The sequence below is a fragment of the Aptenodytes patagonicus genome, chromosome 27 (genome assembly GCF_965638725.1).
Source record: "Aptenodytes patagonicus chromosome 27, bAptPat1.pri.cur, whole genome shotgun sequence".
In the NCBI taxonomy this organism is placed as follows: domain Eukaryota; kingdom Metazoa; phylum Chordata; class Aves; order Sphenisciformes; family Spheniscidae; genus Aptenodytes; species Aptenodytes patagonicus.
The window spans coordinates 1,733,463-1,746,685 of record NC_134975.1 but is presented as its reverse complement, the minus strand read 5'-3'; the positions used below and the strand labels follow the sequence as shown (position 1 = coordinate 1,746,685).

Sequence of the window (13,223 nt, the reverse complement as noted above, 5' to 3'; positions counted from 1 at the left end):
AAAACTTCTAAAAGTTACTAAGTCCTAATCCCCGGTGACTCAAAGGGCAGGGATGGGTGGGAGCCCCAGGCCGGGCTGCGGCTCTGGCACTGCTGCTGTGGGAAAGCAAATTCATCCGGAGCTGGGACTGATCGTAGAGGTACGTTAATGAACGTTCCAAACTCACCCCAGGCTCTCTTAGCCACAGGCAGGGCGATCCCTGCCCCGCTCCGCACTCACGCCGGTGCCAGCCCCCGTCTGGGGCAGATGGGGTGAATCAGCGGGGATGGGCGCCCGCCTTGGCACTGGGCTGAGCACCGGCACGCCGGCAGCACCGTGACTCGCGGTCCTGCGCCGGCCCTGCCTGCCATGGCACAACCTCCCACCACCCCCTCGAAGCTAAAGCGAGACTTTCCGTCATCATTACGGCGCTCATCGCCACGCGCCTGCGACTTCATCCCGCAGAAGGGTGCGGGTCCCCCTCGACCGTGGTCGGTCACATCCAGCCGCCCCTCGGGGTTTCACCGAGCCGTCCCCACAGCGGCGGAGGGCAGGGGACGAGGGGCCAGCGGGAGCCCGGCTCTCCCTTCCCCCCCGCACGGCGGGAGCCAGGCTGGCACGGCGTGTGCGAAGGCTGCTCCATGTGCCGTCCGCCCCCGGCTCATCTGCGAGCCGCTGCCGGGAGCTGGCGAAGGAGGGCAGCCACGTGCTGGGGAGCCCAACGCGAGCCAAGGGCTGGAGGGGAACAGACAGGGAGGTCGCAGCTCCTTCCCGACGAGCATCCTTCCCCGCCTGCCCACGACTCAGCCCAAACCTCCCGTCCCCCTGAAAGGCAGAGCTGCAGCCTAAAAGTGGGGAGTAGGGGCTTTTGTCCCCCTAAAGAAAGGGGCGGCAAAGGGAGGGGGCTCCATCCTGGGCTGCATGCCTGCCCAAGGGTTATTTGCTACCTGGATAACCAGCGCTGCGAGAGGCTCTCGCTGCCAGTCGCTCTCCCTGGGGGGTCAAACCCTGGGTGCTCAGGCGCTGCAGGAGCCAGCATGGCTGCTCAGGACAGCCAGCACCCTGGTTTCACTTTCCTACGCCCTGGGACGGAGCCAGATTTAAGAGGAGCTTGAAATATGGGGAGCACAAGCGCACTGCCGCTGCAGCACATCCAGTTAAAAAAAGGAAAAAAAGAAAAAAGAAAAAGCAGCTGCAGAGCTCCCTAGGGGAGGGGGTCCCAGGGGGCTGCACGGGTGCAGGTGAGGGGTCCCGGGGCTCCGTGTGGACACAGGCTGGAGCTCCCAGAGGGTGGTTTGCTTGGGAACGGGGACCACTAGGTCCTGTCCTGGGTAATGTTGGAGCACAAAAGCTGCCTCCTCTCCGACCGCCCCCTCTCTGGAGGGCGGTCGGGCTGTCGGGCAGCTGGGGATGGAGCCCACGAGCACGTCAGGTTCGGTTTCCAGCCTGTGCCTGGCACCCAGAGGTCCTGTTAACCCTCCTGCAGCACGGAGATGCTTCCCAGTGCTGAGACTTTGTTTGTCCATCTGCAACCCAGGAATACACAGGATTGGGGAAATTAATGTCACCGAGGGGGTGACGGGGTGGACAGGGGACACTGGCAGCAAGGGGGAAGGGTTCCTGCCAGCCCAACAAGCAACCCTGAGCTTTATTCACTAAATCAATCCTGTTAACATGGCAACCACTTCCATTTTAATTTGCATGGCCACATTCCACCATGCACTGCAATATCAAGATCTCAGGAAGATCAGAGGCAAAAAAAAAAAAGAAAAAAAAGGAAAAAGGAAAAAGAAAAAGAGCAGCTTCTGCCACAGACCTGCTCCCTGCAGACCCAGCGCCCGGCCCAGGGCAGGGTCTCAGCACGTCAGAGCCCAGCACGACCAGAGCCGGGCTGGGGTGGCCGCCCTCGAGGCAGGAGAGGACGAGGGGCTGGGCAGGGGGGTCAGGGACCTGGGACCACAGGGGCCGGGGCATCTCAGCTGCGTACATCCACAGCATCCTCCTCCCTCAGGCATCACCATCCTGCCAGGGAAGGAAGCCACCCCGTGCCAAAAAAGCAAGCAGGTCCAAGGGGACAGCTGGGACCTCGCCCCCACCCCGACACTCCTTCCTTAGCATCTCTTCCCCCCTTTCTTCTTTTTCTCCTCGCTTTTCGCCTCCTTGGCCGCTGTCTCCTCCTTCAGCTCCTTGTACCTCCACTTGGGTGGCTGCAGCAGGTTCTTGTCCTTCCCGTGCTGCCTCCGCTCCCTCGAGCGGGCAGTCGGGCAGGAGGCTTTGCTCACTTTGATTTTCGGGATGGGCTCTCCGGGGAAGATGCTGTTCCCATGCCGCAGGGGCGGGAAGCTCAGGAGGCCACTGGCTGGCCAGCGTGGTGGCAGGAGCCGGATCTCCGACACAGCTTGACCGTTGCAAGAGGATGCACTGGTGCTGGGGCACAAGGTGGGTTCTGGCTCAGCGTCCGGATCCAGCACATGCTGCCCGAGGATCTCTGGCACAGACAGCCTGTGCTTGCCCACCTCTGGGGGGCTGTCGGGGCAGATGGTTTGGCAAGCGGTGGCCACAAAGGGGCTGGCGAGGGAGGTGGTCATCCTCACCATGTGGTCCATCATGCCATCCTCCTTGTGGTCGTGGGGGAAGTTGAAGGTGAACATGGATCGGATCTTCTCCGACAGCCTCTTGCCCCTGGATTTGGGTCTCAGGGCTTTGGCCACCAGCTCAGCCAGGGCTGGCCACTCGGGCCGGTACTGGGTGCCAAACTGCTCCGCCCGCGGGCGCCGCAGGAGGCTCCGGATCCGCATGGTTGTCTCAAAGCGGCCGGTGAAGGCTGCCCACTCCCTGGCCGTCTTCCCCTTGATGGGATCCACCGCTTGCAGGTCTGCTCCTGGAGACACTGGGATGCAGAGACCGTCACTGCAGCATCCCACCCTGTCCCACCCCAGAGCGCAGGGCGAGCAGCAGTGCCACCCCTTCCCAAAAAATCCCGGGAAGTCCCTGGGGAGATGCTCACCGGCCAGGAGCAGGGCAGCCACGCAGTCCTCCTGCCCCTGCATCGCGGCCTTCATCAGCGCCGTCAGGCCTCGGGGGTCTCGCTTGTCCACCTCAAGCGCGGGGTAGTAGTTGAGGAGGTAGTTGACGATGGTGATGTGTCCTTAACAGCCAGAGAGAAGCTGCATTAGAGTTTTGACAGTTAATGAGTGATAACTCCTGATGCCTGCTGGAGAAAGTATTTAGCGACTGCATCTTGTGAGGACAAAAATGCAGAAACTTGGAGGGATCAGGACTGAAAGGGTTTGGGTTAATTTTGTTTTGGGTTTGGCTGTGCAGGGAACAGCGCTGGCGCGCCAGCTGCTTCAGCAGAGGATGCAGGAGAGAGTCCAAAAATGCAAAAAAAAAAAATCATCAATTCCAGCAAGGATAAAGTAGGAATAAAGGGTGATCCCCACTTTGAGACCCTCCTTTCCCCCGTGGTTAATCAGGGTGGAGGGAGCCAGACTCTTCTGCCGTAACGAGGAAAACCATCGTGACCGGAGATGTGGTCCCTACGTGGCATTTGCCAGCTCAGACCTTGTGTGCAGGTAAATCACTGCGGCTCACGGGGCTTTTCCGGAGCACGTGGGGCAGCTCTGGCTCAGCTCTGCTGCTCGATGCGACTGCTCAGGCGGGAGGTGTTGCAAGACAACATTGCTGTGGGAATCTCCATTTTTGCATCATCTACCCAGTTTTAAAACGGTGCTAAGATGAACCATAAACTTAGATGGAGAGGGTCACAGCCCTCGGGACCTCGGCTTTCCCGACAGCTCATTTTAGGGTTTTTGGAGGGGAAGCACAGGGGGTCACATCACTTTGAGGGGTCTCGCGGAGACTGCCCTATGCTGAGGCCGAGCGCGGTGCCTACCCGCCTGGGCTGCCATCATGAGGGCCGTGTTCCCATCCTTGTCCTGCTGGTTGATGTTTATGTAGGGGCACTTCTGCAGCAGGGGCACGATGTCCACGAAGCCCTTGTAGCAGGCGACCATGAGCCCGTTCTGGAGAGGGGGCAGCACTCAGCGCCGGGGCTGGCACTGCACCATCCTCCCCACCATGGTGCTCCCCATGGTCCCCCCCACTTCTCCCCCCCCCCCCCCAAACCAGACAGGCTCAAGATGGGAGGACAGACGAGGTTCTGCTCCAAGGATTGGATCAATCCCAGGAGACCCATCCTTTGTCAAAGCCATCCCACCCAGGACTCTCCCTCCTCCTCCATCTGCTTTAGCAACCACCATCCTTCAGGATTTGCCTATTCCCAGGAAATCCTCTTTCTGCTCTGCAGGGTGCCCCCCCCCAGCCACTCACCCTCCCATTGATGTCCAGCTCCGTGGCCTCACTCCGGGTCACCCCGTGCTCCAGCCTCTCCTGCACCAGCGTGGCATCGTTCCTGGTACAGCACTGGTAGAGGCTGAGGTCCCCGGCACCACCAGCCCCCAGAGAGAGCTCGTAGCAAGGATAGACGGAGTCATCGGAGAAGATGCTGCTGGTGTCCGAGGGCTCCGACTCACCCTCCTCCTCCTCGTAGTGCAGCTCTGGGTCAGAGGCATCTGAGCTGGAAGCAGGGGCTGCAGCATGTTCTCCTCCACTGCAGGCATCTGTCATCCGGCCCCGCTGGGGGGAGCGAGCCCAGCTTGGCCCCAAGCCCTGCCTGGGGCCAGGAGCCTCTCCCGGGAGGACGCGGGGGCACTCCGGACTGTTCACTCCCCCCTGTGCAGACACAGAGCGGGCGTGGGAACTGTGGGGGCCCCGGCATCCCTTGTCCTGCCGGGAAGCCTCAGCTGGCTCCCAGCCACTGGCACAGCCCGTGGGTCCAGTTTCCCTCCTCTGCCCCATGCAAACGCTTGCACCAGGGGCTTGGATATTGCGAAACCCCCGGTGGGGAGCAGCTCCCCACGGCACCATCTCCAGCGCAGAGCAGGGAAAATGGGGGAACATCTCGGGAGTTTGGAAGGTGGATAAATGTCCCACGGTCTAGGCATTGAAACCAGGCAGGTGGGGAGATCGGGAACGTCTCCGGGGCAGAAGGGATGCCGATCGTGGCACTGAATGCAGCCAGGCTGTCGTGCCAAGCGCCAGCAGGAAGGGCACATCTCCATCCCTCCCCATGCCTCATGGCCGGGGTCTGAGCCCTTCTCACAGTGCCCTCCTCACCTAAATGGTGCACATCAAAGCATCTGCAAAGACCTTTCCTAGCAGCAGAACCAGAGCAGCGTACAGAGAGAAGGGTTAAATCTGTCTCCTTACAATCAAGCAGCAGGAGAGCAGAGGCCAGAGCAGCTCCCAGCTCCCTGAGGAGCTCCTTAAACTGCGCAACACAGGGCAACCCGCAGCCCTGGTACCGGAGCTCTGGGGCAGGGAGGGACCGACTGCAGCCTGACAGCAGAAATTAAACCATTTTGCTTTTAAGTAGAAGCCAACCATTAATTGATTGGTGCTATGAAAGGAAGAAAGTCTTTGCAATTCCATTAAACTCTCCCACAGCTCTTAGACATCCCAAAGCAGACTCTGGAGATGCTCTTCTCACCGTACCCTGATCTTACCTGGGGCTGTTCAGATCCTCCCCGTGGGTCCTTCTTCAGCTGGGCAGCATCCCGGCTCCAACAAGAAAGGAAAACTTTGCGAGAGACAGTGGAAAATCACCCCTACCCTTTGCAGTGGGAAAGAGGTTTCTGCTCTGGGTCTGAGGTGGCCTTTGGGCATGAAAGCTGTGACAACCTGCACGTTGATGTGAGCTCAGCTAGCCAAGATCTCTTAATTTAAACTGTTGCTTAAAATGGCTCCATCCACCTTGAGCAGGATCAGGGCTGCTTGGGCAGGATTTAGCACCTTTAGCTGAGGAGCTGCTGGGAGCCCAGAGTTGTATTTTTATACCTCTCCCTCGCTCATCTCAGTAAGATGCTGCTGCCTGAGCAACCCCCACCAGTTCAACTGACCTTCCCCCCCCAATCCTCTTCCAGCTCCCTTTATATGCAGATGAATTTGCTGATCAGATAAACCTGGGGAACTGCTGCTTCGGCCAAGGGCGCAGGTACCTGTCACTGTGCAGGTGCATTAAATAAACTCCGCGATCCCCCCTTGAGAGGTGCCTTGGAGCCTCCAGCCCATCTCTTCCTCTGGGCATTGGGATGCCAAAACCCCCAGGGCACCGGCGAGCCCAGGGCAGTGTTAGCCAAGGAGCTGCAAAAACTGGTTTCCTGAATTCCACATGAAACCTGACTGCTCTCCTATCTTCCTCTTTAAAGGTTGTTGGGTTTTTTTTTTTGTGGTTGGTTGGTTTTTACATGTTTTCTGAGGTACAGGGGCCAGCTGGCCCGTGGGCTCTGGGAAAGGGCACTTTTAGTCCCTGGATCAGCTATTTTCATGGCAAAAAGACATGAGTTTGGTCCCAAAGCAGATTGTGGGAGGCCACGTTCTCCATTTAAAGCAACCATTAAGGCAGAGTCCCAAAGGTCACGATGCTTGCATCCTTGAACATGCAAATGCTGAGCAGATGAAGGATCCCAGCTGTTTCCTCTGTGCTGGGCGCATCCTGCTGGGAAGCGCGAGCTGAGGATCCCGATGCTGAACGCTGCGGAGCCGGAGCTGGGCTCTGCGCCTGCAGTGTCCTCCCAACCCTGGTGTCCACCCCAGCCAGGACATGCTCTGAGCCCTTCAGCACCGCGTGTAGCTGGGCTGCCGGCCCCCTCCGGGCTGCTTTGCCTGGGAAAGCCCCCAAAGCCGGTGAACGCCACGGGGGAACCTCCGCAGTGCCGGGTCCCCTATTGCAGCGCCGAGAACCAGCCCTTGCCCCTCGCTTCGGGGCTGAGCCCTCTGCTCCCGCTGCATCAGCAGGATGGCGTGGTCAGCACGGCGCCATCCCGGTGTGACACCTCCTGCCCCATAGCCACCCTCCCACGTTGCCTTTTCTCAGGAGAGGGCCAGGAGCAGATTTAGGGCTTAGGGAGTTATCCGGGGAGCTCCGTGACGGCTCGCCTGCCGCAAGCAGGAGGCTCTGAGCCGGTTGTGTAAGGACGAGGTCTGGGGGGTGCCACGGTCTCAGCCCGCCCGTGGGGGATGGTGGGGATGGGGGTTTCCCCCAGCACGGTGCGGTCCCGTACGCTGCACCGCAGCCTCGGGGCGGCCAGGCCACGGAGGGGACGGGCAGGATGGCAGCGGGGGACATTTCTGGCAGAGCCTTTTGCTGCTGGTGGGACTTTGCAAAGCCTCCGGCTGCCACAAGGGGATGCCGGAGGCCGCGGGAGGAGGCTGAGCCCCGGCCGGTCCCGGCCGCTCCTGCCGGGAAGGGCCGCGCTGGGGCGGCCGGGCGGCTCCGGGCCAGTGTCGCATCGCGGCTCGCTGCCTCCAGCACACCCTTGTCCTCCCACCGGGCTGGAAAGACTCATATGGCTTCTTAGAAGGCAGCGGGCAGGCTGGGTTTAGGTCTTAAATTATTACTCTTACTAGTAATAATTTTTAAAAGAAGTTTGTACATAGAGTCATGGCATCCTCCCAGATGTCATGGCATCCTCCCAGATGTGATGGCATCCTCCCAGATGTGATGGCATCCTTCCAGATGTGATGTCATCCTCCCAGACGTCATAGTGTCCTCCCAGATCTGATAGCATCTTCCCAGATGTGATGGCGTCCTCCCAGATGTCATAGCATCCTCCCAGATGCGATGGCATCCTCTCAGGCTTCATTGTACATACCTGAGCCTCACTGCCTGGGAACCTGTTCCTTAAGGACATCCTGGACAGAGGGAGGGAGGGAAGCGCAGCTCGGAGGTGAATAACCCAGCTGACACATGGAAACGATTGCGGGGAGAAGGACGCCCCTGCCCAGAGCACCGGAGCCGGCTGCTTTGCTGCGGGGATGTGCTGCTGAGAGCGGCTCCTCCAGCGGCAGAGCATCGCCCGCTCTCCCGGTGAACCCGCAACGCACTAAATCACAGCTGACGCTCAGGAGCATCCACGCAGGTGGGGGGGCTGGGAAGGGGCTAAAGGACAGCCCTGATCTTTCACCCCTTGCCCAGGGTCCGGCTGGGAGCGCCGAGCCCGGTGGTCTGGCCCAGGTCACTCATCCCTCACTGCCTGGTCATCTCCATCACAAAACCAGGGTGCAATAACTCAGCATGGAAGGGAAGTGGAGGGCGTTGATTTAAACCCGCGGACGGGCTCTCCTAACCCTGGCCCTCCTCACCGCGGTCAGGGCCGGGTCATGGCCGAGTGCAGCTCCTGCCCCGTTCGCAGGAGAGGGCTGTGGGGACACGGTAACAAGCTTTGCCGCACGGCCGCATCCAGCCCTGCTGCCTCCGCACTTGGGCGATGCCCAGGGAAGGAGCGGAGCGGCAGGGAAAGGGCCGGGTGCTGCCGCAGCCGTCTGCGGGAGGGTGAGGAGGTGTCTGGTGTGTCACAGCCCTGCTCCCAACCCGGTCGTAAATCAGTGGCGGGTGTCACCGTACGAGATGACAAGGCCAACCCTTCGCAGAGGGCCGGCAGCCGGTGCAAACCTGGGGTCAAACCATGATTTACAACACCGCGGCTGTGCGAGTGCGGCGGTCATGCCGGCAGGCGGCTGTTACCGGTGCGGTTCCCGCACATGCAGCAAAACCTGGTGCAAGCAGGAGTTTGCTGGGGCTTGGCGGGGGCAGCAGCAGGGTTTGCACGTGAAGCGTGACCCGAGGGTTTCTATATCATGGTGCAAAATCCCATCCTCTGCCTTTCCCATCGGCCGCGTGGCCGGAGACCGAAGCATCCGCCTTCGTCCCTGCCTGCATCCCTTTTCCTTATCCAAAACACTGCGGAGGGGGGATTGCCTCCCGCGGCGGGTCTTGCCGTGCAGAGGAATGTCACCCCCTGCCACTGGCGAGGACAAAGCAGTCCGTGCATCCGTCACACTCGGCCGACCACCTTGGGAAGCTGCTGCCTGTGGGGCTCGGGGCGGCGGGACAATAACCCCTTGTCTTGTGCCTGCCTGGTACCATGCCAGGACATCCCCGGAGGTGACACATGTTGAGCAGGGAAGCAGCACGCCTGCCCGCACGTGCTTGAAACTGGGAGATTTCACTGGGATTTACCTCGAATACACATTAAGACCATAAACCGCCTTATCCGAGGCTGCGGGCAGGCGCTCTGGCAGGGATGTTATCTCCTGCCTCCCGGTCCAAAGCGAGCAGGCAGCGCTATGGCACGCAGGCTAACAAGGGTTGCAAGGAGAACTTAACTTTGGCAGTAAAAAAATACAAAATAAAATGGAAATCTGGATATTGTTCCCTTATTTTACACAGAGTTTCACAAAGCCAGCGCAGGCAGAGGGGGATCCAGCCCTGGCACAGCCCTGCTTCGCTGCCTGAAAAGGCAATTAAGGACTTGGGCGTGTTTGTTATAAGCGATTTCTTTCTCATTTCTGCTCCTGTAACAGCAGCATCAGGTCAAAGGGTTTTTACGAGGCTTTTGCATTACAGTTCTGTCATTTGCCTTTTTTTTGGAGTCCAGCTTGAGGCCAGCACGACAAACAGCCCTGAGCCCAAACCAGAGAAGAGCTGCTGGATCGAGGGTGTCTGCGGGAGCAGTGTGCAGGATTGGGCCCTGGGGACCAGGTTATCAAACCAGCCCCGCGTGCGGCCGGGCACGGCTCCTCGGCACTGCCGGTTGCCGGTTGGCAAAGCCCGAGTGAGTCTCCATGTGCAGGGGCTGGCGAGATGCTTCGGCAACCACCGTGGCTCCCCAAAACCGCAGCCGAGGCTCTGGCTGCTCCGATTCCCACCCTGCCGCCGTCCTTTTTAATTTAGGACCTTGGGGTTAAAAAAAATAAATAAATGCCAAGAGAGAGGCTTTTCTGATTAAATTACAGCTGGCCGGCGACGGAGCCGGAGATCAATTTCAATTTCTCCCTTTTTTTTTTTTTGGAGTGGGGGAAGCGCCGGGGATGGCACAGAAGAGGGGGGAGAAAATCAGACTTGCTAATTTCCCCCTGTAATTATACCTAAAGAGAAACGGTGCCGCGTGAGGTCCCTGGTGTGCGAGGAGTAATTTAGGGTTGCTTTGCGAGGCCCCTATGAAATTTGGAAGGAGAGGGGCTCCCCCCGCCCCCGGTAATTGTATTTCTGGTGCCGCAGATGGTGCTGGCTCCGGATACTTGCTATAAAGAAGATGGATCGCAGCACGCGGAGGGAGGCGAGGTGACGGCATCGCTCTCTCGCCTTCATGATGAGCATTATCCATCAGGCCCTTTACAAGCCAGTGGGAGCCGGGACAATAAGGAATTGCCTGGCAGGTAAAGGCCACCACATCCAGTGTCCAGTGTCCCTGTCCCCAGCCAGTGTCCGTGCCTCCGTCCGGGTTTATTTCCAGCCCATCTTCTTGGTTGTCGCCGTATCCCTCAGCCTTCCCAAACCTCCATAAAAATGAGGAGGAGTGAGGTCCAGGGCTTCCCTAAGGGTGATGCTTAACCGTGGTGGCTGCACGGTCACACGTGTCTCTGTGCCCAGTATTCGCCTGATAGTCAGGATATCTCTTGAAACCGCGATCTTGGAAGACCCGTTAGGTCACAGGTGTCTGGAAGGGGGCTGAGGAAGAGCCCGGCCAGCAGGGCTGCAGAGAAAAGCCTGGCAAGGAGCCCGCGTGCAGCAGTGAAGGTCCCATGGGCTGGTGGTGGTGACCAGGAATGAAGTAATTGATTTTTTTTTTTTTTTTTTTTTTTTTTGACGCTTGTGGCAGGGAAAACGGCTGTGTCATTTGCAGGTATTTCCCCGTATTTATAAAACATTGTTTCCTGAGCAGCTGTCTGGATATCTCCTCGCAGCACGAGCGTGCACAGCCATGCTCGCACAGCCATCCTCTTCCTCACGCTGGGTCCCTCCCCACCAAACGCAGCTGCTGCTGCTCGAGAGGGGTTTTCCAGCAGCTCCGCACGATCCTTGGATGGGGGAAAAGCAGCTCCTGGGGCTGAGAAAAAAAAAAAACTCAGAAACTCCCCCACCTCCATGGTGCTTAACCCAGCCGTGCCGAGGTCTCCTGCTTTTGGAGCCCAGGGAAAAACAGGGGCCAGAGGAAACCTAATAACTGCCCCGGGGCGGCCGAGCGCGGAGAGCTAAAAGAGAAGCCGGGTCCCTGGCTATGTAAATAAATGTCAAGTTATCTGATCACGCAGGCAATAAATAGAAACAGGAGAGCACGGCGATAGGAGCTGCATCCGCCCGGAGCGTCACTGCATGGATGGGAAGGGTGGGATGCCCCGAGCCCGGGGAAGGGACGCGCGGGAGGGACTGGGGATGGAGCCGGGTTTGGTGATTTACAAGATGTGACAAGGCCAGCTGAAAATGATGGATAGGAGGTGGGTAATGCCGCTCCCCAGCTGGGCTCCGTTGGTGTTAGCGGAGGGGAGAGGACGTCCCCAGCTATTTATCATCTTTCCCCAGGCCCCTCTAGGACTGTGAACACCCAGTATCCAGCACACGCTGGGTGGGTTAACCCTTTCCGAGGATGCCGGGGGGTAAGTCTCTGCCGCCTGTATCCTGGCTACAGCAGGAGGATGCGTTTTTGCTCTTGTTCTCTGTTTCTGCCCCAAAGCACCCGCAGATGGGTGGGATGCTGCCGCTCCGGAAGAAGCAGGCAGGGGCTGGCTGGGCTGGTTCCCAGATGGAAAACAGAGTCTTTCCCTTTTTCCAGGTTTTATTTTGCGCCTGGGGTGCAGTGGGGGGAGCGCCTGTGGGCAGGCCGGGTGGGCAGCACCAGGCAGGCTGAGGTCGGCAGCTCATCACAGTAGTGGGGGTGATGAGCCCCAGCATCGCCCGCGCAGGGAGGGCAGGCAATGGGGGGGGGGGGGTAGCAGAAAACAGTGAACGGCAGCTGGAGCCACAGGGAACCCCCCTGGACCTCAGGCGTTGCCGATCCCTCCCGCAGCTCCTCGGCCAGCGCTGCCTTATTAGATTTGGCAAAATATTACGGGAGTGTTTGGAAGGTTAATTAACGCAAGGCACTGCAGCATGGGAACCCGGCGTCACCGATGGGTTAGCCCTCGGCCAGCCGAGTTCAGGCTGTCGAGCTGAAATAAAACCTGCCCCAGCACGATGCGCCCAGGACCACCCGGTGCCTTTTTACAGTCGCACGGTCTGCTCTGTGCAGGATTAGACCTGGCACCGTCCAGTCCTTCCCGCTGCTGACGGTGCAGCATCAGGGCATGCAACCCTCAGGGCATCCCCGATGCAATGCTTCCCCGTCATCCTGACCATACAGGTACCAGGCATATAGGGGACCTGCTTCATCTGTGGGGAAACCGAGGAATGAAGCTGCGAGGGGAGCTGGCTGCCTCGCGTAGGAGAGCTGGGCTGGGGCTCTGCCTGTACTCGGCAGATGTTGCTGCTCACCAGCAAGAATCCACCTTGTCCCCGTGCCTGGGTGCTGCTTCTCGTCCCACGTGAGCCCCAAGGATCAAATAAACCCAGAAACAGCTCCTTACGGTGCACTTTGGGCAGCGCCAAGGTTTTTCCTTCAACGTAAACTGCGTTTAGAGGACAATCCTGCGCCTGGCAGCTCGGCAGCGGCAGGGTCTCCTTCAGCATCACCGTGCAGGAGCAGCTGTGGTGGGAGATGCTGGGTGCCATCCCCAGCACAGGGATGGGGGAAGTGAGGGGCAAACAAAGCTGAACCGGAGCCGAGGTGCCGTTCGGGGCTGCGATACCAAACAGCCATGGCTATTTATCCCCTGCAAGCCCCGTGTGTGTGTCGGGGTGCAGCCGCGCAGCCGGTAACCCGACGCTCCCATTCCTGTCATGTTTTACATGGCCGGGCATGTGGTTATATTTTGTTTTGCCAACCTTTGCTTTCCCCAAAGGAGGGAATGAAAGGGCCAGTGTGCCGCCAATTTATTGTGCCTCCCGAGAGCCCCATGGCTGCCGAAAAAGCAGATGCCTTCTGCTTAATCTGGCCTGTTGCTATGTAAACCTCCTTTCCCTCTTTGATGTCCCCTATAAATACTCCATGTGTTTCCAATAAACTGGCATTTTTATCACTGGAGCTGTTAAAGGCAGATCTGTGTCAGATTTGTCCCTGGGCTCGGCCGGGGGTTCGCTGGGGATAACCTCCCTGCCCTCGTAAAGGGGCTCATTGTATCTGGGAACGGGGGTGCGGGGCTGGGAGGGGATGCGGCCGCTGCAGCGATGGCACCTCTCTCGGGTACGGCACGATGCTCCCAGGGGAATGGGATGCTGCCCGGATGCTGATCCCGCGTCTGCTGGG

General features: G+C 59.2%; 1 protein-coding gene across 1 annotated transcript; it reads right to left on the bottom strand.

The window, feature by feature from the left end:
• Positions 1-2,090: 2,090 nt before the first annotated feature.
• ANKRD33 (ankyrin repeat domain 33) lies at positions 2,091-4,608 on the bottom strand. Its single transcript, XM_076360267.1, has 4 exons — positions 4,312-4,608; positions 3,875-4,004; positions 2,987-3,127; positions 2,091-2,860 (listed from the first exon to the last, which is right to left on the bottom strand). Exons 1-4 carry the CDS (start codon positions 4,606-4,608, stop codon positions 2,091-2,093), a joined length of 1,338 nt encoding a protein of 445 aa, XP_076216382.1.
• Between the last annotated feature and the right edge of the window lie 8,615 nt (positions 4,609-13,223).

Bases quoted from the DNA above. Each gene is read 5' to 3' on its own strand.
- ANKRD33 (XM_076360267.1), bottom strand. From the start codon at position 4,608: ATGACAGATGCCTGCAGTGGAGGAGAACATGCTGCAGCCCCTGCTTCC. The intron at 4,005-4,311 runs GTGAGTGGCTGG...CCCCCTCTCCAG, and splicing joins AGCTGGACATCAATGGGAGG to AACGGGCTCATGGTCGCCTG. The intron at 3,128-3,874 runs GTAGGCACCGCG...CTGGCTGTTAAG, and splicing joins CATGATGGCAGCCCAGGCGG to GACACATCACCATCGTCAAC.